Here is a 20845-nt window from a genome sequence, read left to right as displayed (position 1 = left end):
GAGACGAGACTAACTACAGGAAGGAAGTGAACCAGCTGGTCCGTTGGTGCCAAAATAACAATCTCTTCCTCAATGTGGGGAAAACAAAGGAGATTGTTGTTGACTTCAGGAGACCCACTCCCAACCCCCCCTCCCTCTGACCATCAATGGTGCTGCTGTGGAGCAGGTGAGCAGCACCAAATTCCTGGGTGTGACAATCACAGATGACCTCACCTGGAACAGCAACACCACTGCACTGGCAAAGAAGGCCCAGCAACGCCTGTACTTCATCAGGAAGCTCAAGCGAGCAGGAGCCCCCCCCCATCATGCTCTCATTCTACCGAGGCGCCACTGAGAGCATCCTCAGCAGCTGCATCACGCTGTGGTTCGGAAGCTGCACCGCCTCCAACCGCAAGAGCCTGCAGCGCATTGTGAACTCTGCCCAGAGGATCATCGGAGTCTCACTCCCTACACTACAGGACATTTACAACACCCGCCTCACCCGCAAAAGCACTCGGCATTGCGGGTGACCCCACCCACCCCTCCAACTGCCTCTTCAGCCTCCTGCCCTGCCTTCAGGAGAAGGTTCCGCAGTCTCCGTTCGAGCTCTACCCGGCTGAGGAACAGCTTCTTCACCAGGCGGTCAGGATGCTGAACTCTCTCCCTCCCTCTCTCCTCTCGCTCCCCCTCTCTCCCCCCCTGCCATCTCTGCCATCTCTCCCTGACCTCTCTACCCTCCCCCTCACCCACCTTCCCACTGCCTCAAATGGAACATACCAGGACATCTACTCCCCCTCACACCTTCCTCATCCAGCACCAGTCACTTTTTATTCTCTGCTGCTACTTGTTCATCCTTTATCTAGGCCCTTATGTTCTTAACTTTTTTTCTATTTTATTCTATTATATGTTATATGTTCATGTCTATATTACACTGTGAGACTGCAAGAAACGGCATTTCAAATTTTCTGTATGCATAACACATGTGGAAACTTTGACAATAAAGTGAACTTTGAACTTTGAACTTTGAAGTGTGTCCATGTACAGTATACAGTATGCACTCAACACTTGGTCGGGGCTCCTGTTACATGAATTACTGCATCAATGCAGCACGGCACGGAGGCGATGAGCCTGTGGCCCTGCTGAGGTGTTATGGAAGCCCAGGTTGCTTTGACAGCGGCCTTCAGCTCGTCTGCATTGTTTGGTCTGATGTCTCTCATCTTCCTCTTGACAGAGCAGTCTCAGTAAAATAGCTGAAGGTCAGCGTCACTCTCCGCTCCATCGTTCTAAAAGGTTCACAATTGTCCTCGTGAAGGAATGTCGGGCCTGCTTACTGTCATTTAGAATGACCTTGTCACTCGCACTTGGCAGATCTTTGAATTAGGCCTACATCCCACAGCACCCCCTCATGCTGTCATTACCATATTAATGGGACATGACACAAGTCATTGCCACACATAACACTCCCACAACCGAGGAGTAAGGCTCTCTTCTGATATAATGCCGGCGGTTCTTAGTTAGTGTGTCAGGAAGTCAAATGTTGAGAGTGCAATACTCGCGCTGCCGACTGAATGCAAGTGTGTTGTGGGGGGGGGGGGGGGGGGGGGGGGGGGGGGGGGGACTTCTCACACAAGGCAATACAATCCAATTTCATCTGTGGGTGTGCGTCTGTGAATTGAATGCCCCATCTGTAATTTGTTTCAAACACATCAGCTTTACCAATATTATCTGCACACTGATTGGAAAGGTGCTGCTGTCCGTGGTGCTGAAATTCATCTGCGGGTGTACAGTCGGTCAGTATCTCTGTGGGCCGTGTTCTGTCAGACTGTAAATCATTCCTGATTACATGTAAATTATGCACCAGCTTAGCAAGAGTAGCGAGAACCATCGCCTGTACAAAATAAAGTGATTCGTTTTCATCTAACCTGTGTGGCTTACTATTAACTTCTACTCTTACTGTACAGCTGTTGTGGCCTATCTTCTATTTGCAATTAATATGCATTCAATCCAGTTCAATTATTTAAATTAAAATGATAATCTACTCTGGCTGAAGTAGTTTATCAAGAGTAAAATAATAGCTGTGATTTATACACACCTCTGCATCAGCAACCGCTGAAATGAAGGCAGGCTCCTTAACTCTCTCTGGTCCGTGTACGTTTTGATAGTCTGTTTACCGTTCAGTCGATGATATGAACACGGACCCTCCTCTTCCTTAAGCTCGTTGACCTCATCATCTCATCAGTATCCGGGCCTCATTATTCGTGTTCATAAAAGTTCTCTCACCGAAATCGCCTCATTCTACTTTGAGTTAAAAAAGAACAGGCAATCAGATCCAACTGTGCAGTTTAACGTTAATGGGTGACTGCTGCACTCAACACGGGGGGGGGGGGGGGGGGGGGGTACTTGGCAACTGAAATTATCAGCTTGCGCCACAGATTTTCCATGGGATTGAGGCCAAGCAAGGGGTCAGATAATGATACCCTTAGCGACAGCCGGAGCTGCACTTCTCACCGGGAGACTGCCTTTTCATTAACGATGAAAGCCCACATCAGAAACGGAACACTCTCAAGACATCAAGTGATTGCTTGCAGGCTTTCTGATAATTCATGTTACTTTTTTTTCAAAATTGCCATAATTTAAGAAAGTCAACAGTCGACAAAGCTTTGCATGCAGTGGACGTTGTCCTTAACCCAGCAAGTCTGAACTGTAACGGTACAGAACGTAATTTAAACTTTAACGGAGGGAAATGAAGACGCTGTAGACATCTGAACGCTGATTGGACAAGACTCGACACGTCAAAGATGTTCTATTGAGAAGATCACGACATCACCTTTTCTCCTCGTCTCACTCCAATCTGAGAAACGCTGGCCGGCCAGTTGACCCCCCCCCCCCCCCCCAAAACAATCTCTACGGATCTACATGATTCACGTGGATGATTCTCGTGGGTAACACTTTCCGACGCTACATGGGAAACATATTGTGATAAACCTACCAGATTGATAAAGACTCTGGATCTTCATTGAGGTAGATGACAGGCTTCTCAGACGCACTCCCTTTTGGTGTTGATGTCATCACACTAAAGGTACCGGATAAAAGCACAATAAAAGCAGGCCATTTACTATTCATCAAGTGTGTTTAAAAAAGCAGATATGGACAAGAAAATATTACAATAACCACCCCAATACAGTGAAAATAATCGTTTATGCATATGTACTAACCAAATCATTGATCGTCAGGACATGCTTGATCTTTTCTCCTTCCCTCCTTCCCTCTTTAAGCCCTGTATCAGGGAGTCTGAGAAGAGGTCCAGCTGTGACATGAGCTTTGATTGAAATGGCTTGGTGGTGATCCGCAGCAACTCTGCATTGACCTGAATAATATTTCTAACAAACAAAATACAGCCGTTTGTTACTTGTTTATTATAATTACTGTCACATTATGTGGGATTATTAGATTAAAATTGCGATTGTGACGCCATTAATCATCAAAATGGTAAACGCATAGAAACATTCACATTTACTGACTTAACTCTGCTGGAACAGGGAAGGGGCCTCTGCTCCACAATCTCTGGTTGAGTGTGCAGTTCAGCTTCAGCATGTGTGATTTAGAAGCTTACTCCATGTATTAAATGTACATGAGCAATGTATGGACATGTATAGCGATAACTGCCCCTAAAATGCCCACGCAACAAGAAATACCTGCTAGCTCGTTCCAAAGTGCATTCTTTACACTGCCACATGCAGAGTCCTCAAGAGAAGAAAGATAATTGGTACATATCAAACTGAACAAATAGCAATGCGATCATTAGGGGGTTGCCTCAAGAAGCTTGGTAATGCTGATCAAACTGCAAACTGATGAGATAAATATATTAGTGGAGAGAAAGGCTGGAATAACCCAAAGTCCACATAAAACAAAGTCAAAAGTGCTCTGGAGCACTCACAGATATAATGTTAACATTTAGAATGGACGAGCAATTCACCTTTTACAGCAACACTAAAGCTACATACAACAGAAACCAAATCATGCAAGCGTGTTAAATAAGATTAAGACCATCATTTTAATAAAATATCAAACTGCTTGCCTTGAAAAAACTAAATTCTTACAGTATAATTATGCTATGTGTTCGAGCTGTGATATTGACAGCACTTTGAAAATGACACAGGTTCACTTCGCACAGGTTTAGCCGCCGCCAAAGCCCCGCAATCCTTCTGTGGATCCACCCAACAGTGTAGTGTGAGTTTCCATGACCTTTGACATCATTTACAAGAGGGGGAGCGGAAGGGAAGTGAAGGGAAGAGGAGAATATGATGATGGTGATTATGAGCGTGATGTAATATCGTGAATAAAATGACACAAGAAGGCATGAAATGACAGACGATCTTAATCTGGGCTCGCTCTTTTGAGTTGATGTTTTTTTTCCTGTGGAACATTGTGTTCAAACCTTGTATTGTTAAAAGGCACTCTGCAAGTCTAAAACCAGATCATTGCAACTTGGTCAATCGATGGAACGGTTGTTGGTTGCTGCTTCAGCCAGCCCTTGGAAGAGGAGCAGATGCTGTGGCTCGGCTGGTAACAAACGCTTGTTTTGTAAGTGTGCTGGGATTCAAACTGCAGCTACGTTCAGGTACGACACTTGGGCACTTGGGCACTTTCCATTCTTTCTGGTCAAATTGTTTCTATTCATGCATTTCAAGGTCTTCATCTTATTATAGTGATGTATCCAGAGGAGCAGTGTGTATCATGGATAAAGTGGCTGTTATACGATCACATAAGGGACATTTCAATAAGCTCTTATCATTCAGCATACATTGACTGCAGCTATTCAGCATACAGTGTATTTTATTGCTGCTTTCACTATTTACAAGATGGATTTGTGAATGCAGCCAGTGAATATGCTACCAAACAGGGAAGAGAATGATGAAGTTCTACATGTATTTTAAAATAAAATGACAACGCCAGATAAAAAGACTTCGTCTTTGCTCAGACTAAATAACAGCAAATGTCGTCCCCGGGGTCCAGCGGCTGAGAGAAGGTTGGATGTGCAACTCTCTGATTTTAACTGTGCCTGAACGACGCACGCACACGCACACACACACACACCAAAGAGCACAGATTGTCTCCCATAAAAAACAATTGCAGAGTTTCTACTGTCAGCAATTCCCTCCCCGCTCCAAGAAAGCAGAAAATCGACATCACGCTTGAAGTGAAGTGATGCAAAAGAGCAAAAGGTCCTCTCATAGTCCACTTCACACCGCTTGTGTTTGCAGTGCTCATCAACATTATGATCTCATTTGCATACGAGCCATATCGCACTTTGATACATTGACTAAATGTGCCTTTATGGTTACCATTAGAGAATAGACTTTCAACAGCTTCTGCCACTGAGTGCATCCTGTGCAATCATGCTCAATAAGCCCCGCACCACCAGAAACACGGCCACGTCTGACCTCCACTCATAAGAATCCCTGAACCCCGACCCTTAACAGTGATAGATAACACAGCCTGTCAAGCTGTTGAAGCAGTGTGTCTGGTACTGAGAGCAACACTCTAACAGACTAAACTGCACTAAAGAAAGCTGCAAATGTTAGCCTGCCTCATAACCCTGTTACTTCTGAGGTCAGCGGCATTTCTTACTACATTTCTCTAGAGGGTTAAAGGTTACATAACATATTCAAATGATGCCAATGTTAGCAACAAGCCGGTTCAAATACAAACATTTATTTAAAGAACACAAACTAAACTAACAAAATAAATAAGCTGCCGTACCGGCCGACAAAGAGGAGCAGCCAGCTCCCTGTTCAGGTGTGGAGTCTTTATATCTGGCACTTCCAGCAGGCTCAGGTGCGTCTCGTTAGCTGACGATGAACCGCCTTAAAGAGACAGACCCCTAGTGGAAGGGAGAGGCCGTCACATTATCGTATGCTCAGCACTGAGTTCATGAAAAAGAGAACGAAACAGATAACTGCTGGTGTAAACTGCATGGAGCACTTTGCTGTCAGAAAACCTGGATCTGCAGGGAGTTTAGAGGCGTGAGCTCTCGACCCACGCAGCTCCAGGTTCCTACACTTCCTGAGGTCAACGCACAACAACAACAACAACCACATACCTGTTGCTTCCTCTCGGCCGGTGATTGCAGCCTCTTGTGAGCACTCTCCTCACAAACTCTTTCCTGTGACAACACAAGTGGAACAATCATCGCACTCAGGGGTTACTCTCTGACAGTCAGAGTCTTTTTGCAGATCAGGTAATACTTCTTGAACATGGTGGTACTGTACAAATGGTGACAGGAGAATTAAGTGCTGCAGGTGAATTCATCAAACTTCTTTATTTACGTGGACAACTCACTGCTAACATTTCCTTTGATTGAAATGCTGTTATCACGTTAGTAGTCTGATATATTTAACAAGTGTCATTACTTTAGAAACCAGGGAAAATCACAAGATGTGTGCAATTTGATACTTCAAACAAGCGATATTATGTGAAGATTTAATCATAACTGTGGAAGTGTATTTACACAGTGAAGTGATAGAAATGATTTCCTTCCATCTGAGAGACTTAAGCAAGCAAAAAACAAATCCCACGACCAGAGTAAAACCCACAATAACTGAACGAACACGCATTATTTGTGTCGACCGAAATGATTATTGAAAACGGTTCTTTCACTGCAATGAACATGAACAACTGTTCTCACAGTCCTGCAGCTGGAAATACTCACTCGAGCACCAAATGTGTATCAATCCGCAGCTTCAAAATAGTCCCTGACAAATGCACTGTTCACTCCTTCATGAGTGTTTGCTAAAAAACCCACACAGCTATTTTAGGAAATAAAAGACTTGCGAAAAAGTATTAACAATCTCATTATGTCACAGATTAATTAAGCGCGAGAACTAGAGACTTTTGACAGTACGTTCTGCTGGTAATATGTGCTTTTACTTTAAGGAAAAACTGTTTTGAATTCCAGGATGGGAGAGAAAATATCAGCAGCCTTTAATTAACCATGAAGCTGCTATTTGTATGCTCCCCATTACACCTTGAATGAGGAGAAATAAAGCTCCTTATGTGAAGAGGCTCATAATGGATGAGCAGAAAAACATGCAGTGTCTCACCCAAGGACACATGTGGGCTGATGGATACTGGCCAAATCCCAATATCCCCCTAAACCCTCAAACCCTGAACCCTCAAAGACTCACTGACGTCACCTGGTAAGTGTGTGTGTGAGCGACTGTGAGGGCTTGAGATGGTATGAATGGGACTGCACTTTGCTGCAACATATCACGTTACCATGGAAACGACAAGAAATATGATGTATAACAGGTATTTATTTTATACTTTGTACTCCCTGATGTGAACGTCTCCAGGCTCTTTCCTCACAAGATGAGAACTTCAAATCATCGATTTACTCGTTTTTGTCAAAACAGCTTCAATAACAAAATCAAACATTTGATGAATAAATCAATAAATATCTTCTGATTTCATGTTTATTTTTTGTTCCATCTTTAAGTGTCATTTCAAGCTCTTCTCGATATTGTTGTATTCACTTTTGTAAAAGGGGTCGCTCAGTGACAAACCCACAGCAAAATAACACATCTCTGCATTTCCTCTGCTCTAGAGAGAGTTTTAGCATCTTGAGCTCTTTTTATTTGTGGCTATTTGGATCAGAAATGTGATCTGATGTGGCACTGAAATAGGTCCACCATCAGCACAGCAGAGTGTAGATAAGGGCACTAGATAGCGAGGGCTTTGGCTCAAGTGCTCTGCAGGGTGGTTTCTTCATTTACATGAACTGTATTCATCTTCACCAATAGGTGCAAATGATTTCTAAATCTCATGAGCCAGCAGTTATAATCTTAGCGTCTCTTCTGGGGATACACAGTCAAATGGAAACGCCACATAAAAGGACTTCCAAGTCACTAAATCTGCATTGCAACACTACATAAAGGTGAGTCACATTGGATTTCAATTAGCAGGATTAGTCAAGGATAACAGAAGGTCGAGGCATTAGCACTTTGATATGCGAGTCAACAAAGAGAGTTCCTCATCTGCAGATAAATCACGTTCAAGGGAAAGTAACTCTGCGCGACCTCTGCTAGCTGTCACAAACTGTCCGAGCAAAGAGGAGCAGCTGTCACGAGCTGCAATGTGAGGCTTTAAGCCAGTGGCTCTGAGCCTGGGGAAGACCATCCATGAACACTTGTGCATTGACGACATTTCATACTTTGGTCACGTGAAAACAAATAAAGCATCCAACCACAACTGAGCAAACTGTGAGTTGCTGAAGGCGACAAGATGTGGCTGAAAGCTGCAGAGAACTAAGTGGACTATAACGGGTTTTATTTGGTCAAAAAAGAATGAAAATCTTTGAGTGCTATGAAGACACCACGTTTTTCACAATGTTCTGCCCTTTTCTGCCAGCATCTCTGCACGTAACAGCATTAAATGTACATTCAACCAGCCGTTGTGAACATTTAGCAGCTGCTCCGTAGACTCAGACAAGCTCATCAGATGTTTCGACTTTCTCCTTTTCTACACCGCTTACTTACATGATGATACACTACACAGTGTCCATTCAAAGGATGAAGGCTTCGTGTTCTTCAGTTAAGAACCAGCCTCCAGCTCCTGGCTGGACACAGCAGATTTAGAGTCTCCTGAGCTACATTTTCTTCCTTTATTTATTGGAAACATCCTTAAATTCAGTCCAGATGAATAGAGAAGACTCCCAGAACTCTGTGTTGTTGAATGTGGAGCAGGGTTTACTAGAGCTACATTGCCCTCTGCAGGCAGGAAGACATGGCTGCACGGGGTTAAACAGAGCAGCAGACATTCTCTGCATGCTCCCTGTGGGCTCAACCTACTGCTGCGAAACCCCCTCCAGCACACAAGCACGCCCAATTACCTTTTTCTATCTCATTACAAAGACAGATGCACACACTGAGAGCCAGAACACAACTTCATTCATTCATTATTAGCTCTCTCTTTAGCCCTCAGGGTGTCATGACAGGCTGAGCTCTGTTGACACACAGCTCGCTGCCGGCGCTTTTTTAAACTTGTTTGCCTCATAATAGAGATCTGATTATTCTAGATAACGCACACACACACACACACACACACGCCTGGATACCCATTCCCCTCCATGCTTGGACTGTGATGTAAGATGAAAGGCACATTAGTTGTATAGTGATCAGCGCAATGAGTCCTAACACCTCCTTCAGATATGGATTATTTGTCTTTGAGGAGCTTCCTGCAGTGAGCTGCCTGCAGCGAGCATTGCTGCTGCATTTAAAGACATCCAGCACGGTGTATGATACAATACTGATAAAAAGCTGAGCCAGCTAGGACCCGAGGCCACAACCCAGCATGCTCCTGGCTGAGGTCGGTGACTGTTGAGTCCACGTCTTCACAGAGACCTGGATCCATGGTGGTCCAGGATGGACGCCCACTTCCTCAACTACAGCCTGGACACACAGCGGAGCCCGTGTGGAGACGACACCCTCATGTGCAGCCTACCCGAGGTACAGGTGTGCCCTGATCTCTGGAGGCTGCCTCCTCCATTCCTTTCCTCGGAAGAGAGGAGTCGAGGAAACAGTCACCTCTGAGCTTTATTTAAATATGAGGCTCGTCACAGCTGATCAGCTGTTCATCGTTTACTTATAACAGCTGTATTTTATGACTTATATATTTACTATTAACTCAATTCACCATGTGCCATAATGTGACAAGAACGACGGTTTGTATTGAACAAACACACACATATTGTGACCAATGAGTTTATTAAATACATCCGTCACGAATGTTTCTGCAGCCTCGTTAACACAAAACACCATCAGAACATGAACATGAACACACTTCACACTACGGAGGCTTTCTGCATGTATGACATCATCAGTCACGGGTTGAAACCAGGCCGAAATGTTCATTTTGTTCCGTCTCTTGTGGCTGTGAAGTGAAAGCGTGAGTACTTTATTGCTTTTATAACAACATAAAGAAGAAAACAGATCGTCCACAGTGAGACACTAGCTGTAGGTTCTGAGGAGGCAGCGCTTCAGGCGAGGGGTTCGGTGTGTGAGCAGCAGAACACAGAGCGAGTGATGTCAGGTTTACATGTTAACGTTTGGCTCGTTCAGTGATGTGTGAATGAGCGCTTATGTTGCGGGTTTATCTGCTGTTTATATCACACAACATAAAGCTTGACTACCAGACATTAAACCTTATCCCTGTCTCCGTCTCGCAGTACTTCTCGTCCTGCGTGCTGCTCAGTCTGCTGGCCTGCTCCATCTTCCTGCAGATCAGCAGCACACACACACTACAACCAGTATGAATACTACTACAGATATTAGTACGACTGCTACTAGTACTACTACCACTGCTACTTCAAAAACTGACTTTACTATTACTACTACTACTACTTATTATACTACTACTACTGTTATATAAAATACTACGACCACTACTACAGCTATTACTACGACTACTGATACTACTACTTCGACTACTTCTTCTAATTGCTAATACTTTGACTACAACTTCTACTACGACTACAAATATCACTAGTGCTACAGCTAGTACTTATTAAAATGCTACTCATACTTATACTGCTAATAATACTTCGACTACAACTTCTACGACTACTACAACAAATATGACTACCGCTGGAATTCTTTTAAGCTACAGAAACAGTTCGAATATCAAAATGTTCAGCTCTTTCAGGAGAGGTGTGAAATCGGGAAACTCTTCCTCATGCTCTTCATCGAGCTGCTCTACGCGTCCTCATCATGGAGGTGACGGCCAACGCCATCGACGATGGGTGAGTCACCGCTGCTGTGTGTGTGTGTGTGTGTGTGTGTGTGTGTGTGTGTGTGTGTGTGTGTGTACGTGTGAGTGTGGATCTTTGACCGTGTGCAGATGTTCTGACAGCTGATTGGCTCTCCTCTGTTCCACCCCTTCTGCAGCGAGCGCACGAACGGAACAAGGTGAGACTGAAACGTCCATCGCCACAGAGACCGGAGGCCTCACCTCTGTCATGTGATTAAGCTGACAGCATCGTTATCACTGTGCTGGCGCTACGCTAATGCTAATCAGCTGCTGGCAACACATGCTAACGCTGATGAGCTAAGATTTAGAGAGCAGCTTGTTCTTTGTGTCAATGTTCCTGCAGAGTTCATCTTTACACTCATACAGGAAAACCTTGTGTGTGTGTGTGTGTGTGTGTGTGTGTGTGTGTGTGTGTGTGTGTGTGTGTGTGTGTGTGTGTGTGTGTGTGTGTGTGTGTGTGTGTGTGTGTGTGTGTGTGTGCGTGCGTGTGTGTGACGCACCAGCTGTTCCTGGTGGTGAGGAGACAGCTGGAGCTGATTGTGCAGAGGCTGATCCGTTATTTCCCTTTTGGATAATCCACTTTTTTTTAAAGCTGTTTCGCTCTTTTCAATCACAAATAGTCAATTGTTCAAGTTTTGTCGGAAAAGAAAACACATTTGGACCCAATTCAACATGGTGGAAAATAAATTTGGATAGATTGGTCTGGATCCACAAAATCCTGAAAAAAAAAACTTCTGTCTTTTCTTTTTTTGTATACAGTTGCTCCTTCATATACTTGCAATGCTGGTTAATTACCAGCAGAGGAAGACAAACATATCTCTCAAAGACTTTTCATCTCACATGTGCCTTCTACATTCATCCTCTTCCTGATGTACATTAGTGGGAGTACAGTGTTATTGTTGGAATGCTGTTAAGCATTATTGTTTTCCTGTTTCTTTATTGTTGGAATGCTGTTAAGCATTCCAACTATTGTTATCCTGTTTCTTTATTCAACTTCTTCTATTTCTTCCGTCGCACCGCTTCTCCTCCTTCATTTTTTAAGCTACAGAAACCGTTCAACTATTAAAATGTTCAGCTCTTTCACCAGAGGTCTGCTATGACTTTTTATATTTCTAACCTTTAAACGTTTTGAATTATTAAGCTTTTTATTTTCAATGGGATCTCTATGGAGAATATTTTCAAATGGCTTCAGGCACACAGGTGTTCTTGATTAAGCCAATTAGTGATGTTGATAAACACACAGACTCACAGACACACGCGCACATACACTCCTCTCCCTCTATCTCTCTGTGTCTCATACAGTCATTCAGGTCTTAGGGATCTTCAGAGGTCTTTCCCCCCCCCTCCTCCACCCCCCCCCCCCACACACACACACACACAAATTCTTTCTTCTCTCTCTCTCAAATTCTTTCTTCTCTCTCTCTCACAAATTCTTTCTTCTCTCTCTCTCACAAATTATTTCTTCTCTCTCTCCTCACAAATTCTTTCTTCTCTCTCTCTCACAAATTATTTCTTCTCTCTCTCCTCACAAATTCTTTCTTCTCTCTCACAAATTATTTCTTCTCTCTCTCTCTCTCACAAATTCTTTCTTCTCTCTCTCCTCAGAAATTCTTTCTTCTCTCTCACAAATTATTTCTTCTCTCTCTCTCACAAATTCTTTCTTCTCTCTCTCTCACAAATTCTTTCTTCTCTCTCTCTCTCACAAAGTCTTTCTTCTCTCTCACAAATTCTTTCTTCTCTCTCTCTCACAAATTCTTTCTTCTCTCTCTCTCTCACAAAGTCTTTCTTCTCTCTCACAAATTCTTTCTTCTCTCTCTCACACAAATTCTTTCTTCTCTCTCTCCTCACAAATTATTTCTTCTCTCTCTCACAAATTATTTCTTCTCTCTCGCTCTCTCTCACAAATTCTTTCTTCTCTCTCTCACAAATTATTTCTTCTCTCTCCTCACAAATTCTTATCTCTCTCTCTCACAAATTCTTTCTTCTCTCTCTCTCTCTCTCTCCTCACAAATTCTTTCTTCTCTCTCTCTCCTCACAAATTCTTTCTTCTCTCTCTCTCTCTCTCTCTCTCTCTCTCTCTCTCTCTCTCTCTCTCTCTCTCTCTCTCTCTCACAAATTCTTTCTTCTCTCTCTCTCTCACAAATTCTTTCTTCTCTCTCTCTCACAAATTCTTTCTTCTCTCTCTCACTAATTCTTTCTTCTCTCTCTCTCTCCCTGTCTATGTCTCTCTCTCATACAGTCATTCAGGTCTTAGAGACTTTTAGAGGACCCCCCCCCACACACACACACCCCATTTCAAAATAAAAGCCCCAAAGAGTGAATTCTAATTGAAATGCTTGTGATGAAGCCAGGCATTTAATAACCTGTTTGTGTGTCAAACATGATGATTATGTCTCCTCTCCCCCACCCAGCACCACCCTTTCAAAATAAAAGCCCCATGGATTAACTATTTAAACAAGCTCAAAATTAGGCTTTTTTGTTAAAAAGCTGCTGCTAATATAGTATTACTACTTCGACGATCACTTTTGCTGTTGCTACTATTACTGCTACTACTGCTACCATCAATATTATTACTACCACTACTGCTATTACTACCACTACTACTATTACTTATACGACAACTGCTACTACTACGACTGCTATTCATGCTACTAAAAGTAGTAATACTACTACAGCTATTGTTTTTGCAATGTTTTTGAGATTCATTTCAGCTTTCAGCATTCCAACGCATTTTCAGCAGGAAATGCATTTTCTAGTTATTGTATATTTTACAGACAGGTAGATGCCAAGATGTTTAACTAAACTAGAAAATGCATTTCCTGCTGAAAATGCGTTGGAATGCTGAAAGCTGAAATGAATCTCAAAAACATTGCTGAAAATAGATATCCAATTTTTTAAAAATTGCAAAAAGCTTAATAATTCAAAACGTTGAAAGATTACAAATATGAAGTTATATCACCCCTCTCCTGAAAGAGCTGAACATTTTGATATTCGAACGGTTTCTGTAGCTTAAAAGAATTCCAGCGGTAGTGATATTTGTTGTAGTAGTCGTAGAAGTTGTAGTAGAAGTATTATTAGCAGTATAAGTATGTGTAGCATTTGAATAAGTACTAGCTGTAGCACTAGTGATATTTGTAGTCGTAGTAGAAGTTGTAGTCAAAGTATTAGCAATTAGAAGAAGTAGTAGAAGTAGTAGTATCAGTAGTCGTAGTAATAGCTGTAGTAGTGGTCGTAGTATTTTATATAACAGTAGTAGTATAATAAGTAGTAGTAGTAGTAATAGTAAAGTCAGTTTTTGAAGTAGCAGTGGTAGTAGTACTAGTAGCAGTCATACTAATAGCTGTAGTAGTATTCATACTGGTAGTAGCATGAATAGTAGTAGTAGCAGTTGTAGTATAAGTAATAGTAGTAGTGGTAGTAAAAGCAGTAGTTGTAGCAAAATATTGATGGTAGCAGTAATAGCACTAGTAATAGTAGCAACAGCAAAAGTTGTAGTAGCAGCAGTAGTAGTAGTAATACTAGAAATATTAGCAGTAGTAGTTGTCGCAGTATTAGTTAGAGCATTCATTATTTCAACAAAAAAGCCTAATTTTGAGCTTATTGTTTACATACAGTTTATCCATGGGGCTTTTATTTTGAAAGGGTGGTGCTGGGTGGGGGAGGGAGGGGGAGAGGAGACATAATCATCATGTTTGACACATAAACAGAGGTTATTAAATGACAGGCTTCATCACAAGCAGTTCAGTTAGAATTCACTCTCTGGGGCTTTTATTTTGAAATGGGGTGTGGGGTGTGGGGGAGAAGGGGAGAGGGGACAGAATCATAATGTTAGATAAACACAAACCGGTTATTAAATGACAGGCTCATCACAAGCATTTCAGTTAGGATTCATTCTGTGGGGCTTTTATTTTAAAATGGCGTGTGTGTGTGTGTGGAGGGGGGAAAGACCTGTGTCTGTGAGTCTGTGTGTTTATCAACATCACTAATTGGCTCAATCGCAAACACCTGTGTGCCTGAAGCCATTTGAAAATATTCTCCATAGAGATCCCATTGAAAATAAAAAGCTTAATAATTCAAAAAGTTTAAAGGTTAGAAATATGAAAAGTCATAGCAGACCTCTGGTGAAAGAGCTGAACATTTTAATAGTTTCTAGTTAACGGTTTCTGTAGCTTAAAATATGAAGGAGAAGAAGAGGTGCGACGGAAGAAATAGAAGTTGAACAAAGATTCGAAGAACAATAGTTGGAATGCTTAACAGCATTCCAACAATAATCGACCTGCTGGTGGCGCTACATAAAGAGTCATGAGGGTTCATGCTCTGGGGACCACGAACATCTCTCCCTACTTTTCATGGAAATCCATTTAACAGTAGTTTATATATTTCACCACCAAAGTAAAGACTACCTTCTGCATTGGATCCCGACAGGCCACAGAGGAGATGGAGGAGCTGCAGGCCTACAACCGCCGTCTGCTCCACAACATCCTGCCCAAAGACGTCGCCGCCCACTTCCTGCAGCGCGAGTGCCGCAACGACGAGCTCTACTACCAGTCGTGCGAGTGCGTGGCGGTCATGTTCGGCAGCATCAGCAACTTATCCGTGTTCTACGTGTAGCTGGAGGCCAACCAGATGAAGTACATCAACGAGCACTCCTTCAACAACTTCAAGATGTTGGTGATCTGACACCGCAGCAGTGGTGGCGGAGGCTGGGGTGGGAGCTGCTGTGGGCCCAGCTGCTGGAGGTGGTGAGGCGCCAGCTGCAGCTATTAATGCAGAGCTGATCCGTTTTTTCCGTTTGGCTGATCCACTTTTTTTTGACTTAATAAACACTCCATTTTCTAGAGCCATGAAAGATTTAGTTGAATCTGTAAAAGAGGACATCTTCTGTCTCTTGCCAGCAGCCTCATAAAGGAGCTTGTCTGTTGATTTATTGTTAAACATGTAGATCAAAGCGGTACTGAAAGAGAAGGGGATCCGGTACCAGACGCCCCATACCAAGATACGAGTGTACTGGGACGCCGGACTGCGGATCTACGAGAGCGCCGACGAAGCAGCACGAGACCTGAACAAACGTGGGATAAAGGTGGCGGTGACGGAGAGGGTGAACACCGCGGCTGCCGTGGAGGAGAGGCTGAACGAGGTGTTGCCATGGAAACGTACCGACGCGACAGACAGCGCAGCCCAGCGTGCCAGAGAGAAGCTCACCGAGTTCAGACGGAGCCCACCGCCTTAAAACGAAGAGATTGGAGTGAAGTGGACCAGATAAGTAATAATCACTGTCTGAACTGGGTTTTTTCATACCACAAAACAGGGACATAGGGATATGTCACTGTGAAACAGGCAATGGGAGAGACAGAGACATATTCTGTTATTTGTACTGCTATTTTCCAACCTGACGTCTGAAGGTTGAGGCTCTGACTTTTTTATTTGTTTAGATTGGTATGGTCTCTCCCAACTGACAATATGCAAATCCCGGCTAATATATTTAGAAAGACTTACGACTCATTTAAATATGTTTCGGAACCGATGGAGGAAGCACATCATGTCTGCGCTGAATGTTGGACACCAGTTAGTAGGTATTTCTTCACCATAGGGAGGGCCCCTGTAGAGAGGGACTCTACCCTCCTCCCACCAACAGGGAACCCAAGGATGGCAAGTTACATCCTTTTTTTTTTGAAGTCACATTGTTCTATGTGCGATTGTTTTCTGTTTCATGTTTTGTTTTTTTGTTTGGGTATGGATTGCAACTTGACTTCATCAATAAAAATGACAGAGAATAATATTCAGATACTGTCGTTGAATGTGAACGGTTTGAATAATCCTGTTAAACGCCGGAAAATAATGACAAAAATAAGGAAAGATGAGGCATAGATTATATACCTACAGGAGACACACTTGTCTAGGCAGGGACATGAGAAGCTTAAGAGGTTTGGCTGTGCAAATATATTTTATAGTTCATTTCACCAGGGTTGTAGAAGAGGTGTGACTGTTCTCATATCTAACTCAGTGAAACAGATTCTCGAAACGGAGGGAATACTAATATGTGGAGGTGACTTTAACATTGTTATGAATAGTAATCTAGACACAACAAACAAGAAAAATTCCAATCATGTCACAAAAACGATCAATACTTTATTCAAAGAATTTGGTATAGTTGATATTTGGAGAGAGCTCCACCCCACTAAAAGGGACTATACACACTACTCGGCACCTAATCATAGTTACGCTAGAATTTACTATTTTTTTATGAATAAAAAGGACATGTATAGAGTTATGGAGTGTGAAATTGGAGCAGCAGACGTGTCGGACCACTGTGCAGTTTATCTTAATGTCAAGCTAAAACCACAGGACAAAAAAACGTTATGGAGGTTAAATTTTGGAATATTAAATTATAAGTCCGTTGTTGAGATCAAAACAGAGATTGAAACATACCAAAAAGAAAATGACAATAGAGAGGTTAATCCTACCATCTTGTGGGACGCTCTTAAAGCAGTTATGAGAGGGAAACGTATTGTTAAGACAGCAGCTATCAAGAGAGCTGAAGAAGAAACATACAAGAAGGAAAAGGAAAAACTGCTTGAAATCGAACAACAGCACAAAAATACCCGCGACTCGACACTGCTACCAAAAATTAAAGAAATTAGAGGCAACATAGGCAAGCTACTAACTACAGAGATAGAAAAGAAAACAAGATTTCTTCAACAATCTTACTATGAGGTGGGACCCAAAGCAAATAAACTACTGGCAAAAAGACTACAAAAACAACAGGCAGAAAGGACAATCCATAAGATAAGGGATACGGTTACAAATCAAATAGTCTGTGAACCTAGGGAGATTGAAACCATTTTTAGGAACTATTACCAAAATTTGTATTGCCAACCTCCATCCGCTGACAAGGACCAAATTAGAACTTTTCTAGAGCCACTAGACCTACCAGTAATTGGGAAAGACCAGAATGACCTTTTGACTTCACCCATTACAAAAATAGAAATAGGGAAAGCTATGGGTAGACTGAAAATAAATAAATCCCCTGGCACTGATGGTTTACTAGCGGAGTGGTACAAAACGTTTAGTGAACTACTTCTACCAATACTTGAGCCGTCATTTAACTATACGCTTGCCCATGGTGAACTCCCACCATCTTGGAAGGACGCTGTAATAACAGTGATTCCTAAGGGAAAGAATAGTGACACCTGCTCTGGTTACAGACCTATATCAATTCTTAATATAGATTATAAATTATATAGCTCGATTATTGCAAAAAAGGTGTGAGCACTTTATGAATGATATTATCGATGAAGACCAGACGGGCTTCATCAAGGGGCGCCAAACCCAAGATAACATAAGGAGAACCCGACATATAATTGAACATATTAACCATAAAAATATCAATGCAGCCCTAATAAGTCTTGATGCAGAAAAGGCATTTGACAGTGTAAACTGGACATTTCTGTATCAGGTACTTGAGAAATTTGGACTAAATGAAAAAGCTATTCAATGTGTTAAAACACTTTACCAAAACCCAACAGCAAGGATAAAAATAAATGGCAGTCTGACTGATAGTATAGCATTCGAACGGTCTACCAGGCAGGGATGTTGTCTTTCACCGACTCTATTTGCAATTTTTATAGAACCTCTGGCACAAGCAAATAGGCAGAATAAAGACCTGAAAGGGATAAAGGTCGGAAACGAAGAACATGTCATTGGACTTTTGGCTCTTACTCTGGATATAAATTGAACTTGTCAAAAACAGAGATTTTAACACTGAACTACAAACCAACCGAAACTACACAACGAACACTGAACTTAAATTGGAGTTCTAAAAGAATGACATATCTTGGGGTTACTACAACAAAAAGTATTGATGAACTACATAAAGCCAACTATAATAAAGTGGATCAGGACATGAGGAATGATTTGGAGAGGTGGGGCTGTTCTTCCACTATTTTAGTTCACAGAGAGACACTATAAAAATGAGCATAATTCCAAGACTCCTCTATCTCTTTCAGTCACTACCAATCGAGATCCCTGAGAAACAATTTAGAACCTGGGATAAAGTTATCTCAAGGTTTATATGGAATGGTCAAAGGCCAAGGGTCAAATATGAAACATTACAGATTGGAAAAGATAAAGGGGGCATGTCATTACCAAATCTTAGGGCATATTTTCATGCAGCTCAAATTAGACCAGTAATGTATTGGTGTACCAATGATTATGAAGCTAAATGGAAAAACCTAGAACAATATATAGAAGGAAGGGATATTCAAAGCCTTATCGGAGACAGAAATATAGCAAAAGATTTTCTTGACCAGATGGATGTTAAGATAAGATAAGATAAGAGAATCCTTTATTAGTCCCTCAGTGGGGAAATTACAGGATGTTGTCACCCGATTTACATTAGAGATGTGGTTTAGACTGATAAGAAAATACAGATTAGAAGAAGAGCTCAGGCTTCTACGATGGACAGCCTATGATAGACATTTTATCCCGGGTACTCTCGATCTGAGGTTCAAACAATGGATTTCACATGGGATAACAGCAATATGCACAGTTATTAAAGACGGGAGCGTTGTGAGTTTCCAGGAGCTGAAAGACAAATACTCACTAAATAACCAGGACCACTTCAGATATCTGCAATTAAGGGACATTTTCGACAGAGAAATAAAGCACAAAATGAACTTGGATAAAAATGGAACAATTAGAACCATAATAGGAGTGTACAACGCAAAGAAGTATAGAATCATATCGACTGTATGTCAACATCTGATGGAAAAATTTGAAAATGCAACTTTTTATGTAAAACTGAAATGGGAACAAGAACTTGGTGTGAACATTACAGAGGATGAATGGTTGAATATCTGGAGGACACAACAGTCTTCAACATCCTCGCGTACTTGGAGAGAACATTGTTGGAAGAATGTAATCGGATTCTTTATTACTCCCCAAATTACAAATAAATGTCTGTTGTCCAGCCATGTTGGAGGAAATGTGGGGCAGTACATGTAAACCACCATGTATTTTGGCTATGTCCGGAAATTGTACAGTTTTGGGGAAATGTCCAAATGGTTATAGTCCAAATTCTGGGCTATGATATACCAAAGTCATGTATGTTTCTCTACTTAGGTAATCTGACAACAGACACTGTGTTAAGAGAAGACAGGTATTTACTGAAGATCTTGCTAGCAGCTTGCAAGAAGGCTATCACGAAGAGATGGCACAAGGCAGAACCACCATCACAAGATGGATGGCTGAAAATTGTGACTGAAATGTATGATATGGAATTATTAACTCATAGAATAAGAGCTCAAGTGGAGCGATGTCGTGAGAAGTGGGAGAAATGGACGATGTCAACGATAACACACAACCTGAATATTTTCACAGGAGTTACCATGTTTTTGAAGAGACAGAGCAATGCAGATCCCTCTTTTTTATTTTTTTTATTTATGTTTTTGTGTATGTGTTGTCTGTCTGTCTGTCTGGTGAAAAGCCGAAAAAATAAAGTGTGTAAAAAAAACAAATTAAACAAACATTCTGTGGCCGTTTTAAGAATTAACTTCAGGGAGTAGCTAATGTTCACAAATATTAATTTAACTTTCCTTGGCCAATGAAATGATATATTGGAATACTTAAGGCAGGTAGCATTCTCTATTAAATTCAAGTATCCAGAGAGACGGGGAAAAATAAATCCAGCGACATATATTCAAGACAACCACTATTTCTTTGTGTGTAAAAAGACAAACTAGATTAATTAAATTTAGCAGTGATATTAAAAACAATAAGAAGAAGAATTACAAGACTAACAATGACAATAACATTAATAATAGATCAAATACAAATCCTTTATGCCATACTTTTGTTCGGGTTTAACGCGCATCAGAAAAATGGAACTGGATCCGGTTTAAAATTAAACAACATTTCATGTACCACACAAAGTTGACTTACAAACTGAATCAACTATCAATTGTAATATTCTCGAGAACAGAGACCGCACGCACGCGTCCTCCTCACAGGTCTGACTTCTCCAGGTGCTGAAAAAGAGGGGCGGATGTGGTCTGAGGAATGC

General features: G+C 41.8%; 1 protein-coding gene across 1 annotated transcript in view; it reads right to left on the bottom strand.

Annotated features, from left to right (window-relative positions):
* Positions 1-6238, bottom strand: part of LOC306797448 (neural cell adhesion molecule 2-like) — a gene marked incomplete at both ends in the record, with an annotated part of 117008 nt that extends 110770 nt beyond the window's left edge. The window contains 2 exons of the mRNA XM_079296814.1: positions 6083-6145; positions 6197-6238. Of these exons, the coding sequence (XP_079152940.1) occupies positions 6083-6145; positions 6197-6238 (105 nt within the window). The remainder of the gene's footprint in view (positions 1-6082; positions 6146-6196) is intronic.
* Positions 6239-20845: the final 14607 nt, after the last annotated feature.

This window comes from Melanostigma gelatinosum, assembly GCF_949748355.1.
Source record: "Melanostigma gelatinosum genome assembly, chromosome: 24".
Taxonomy (NCBI): domain Eukaryota; kingdom Metazoa; phylum Chordata; class Actinopteri; order Perciformes; family Zoarcidae; genus Melanostigma; species Melanostigma gelatinosum.
This window is presented reverse-complemented; position numbering and strand designations above follow the sequence as displayed.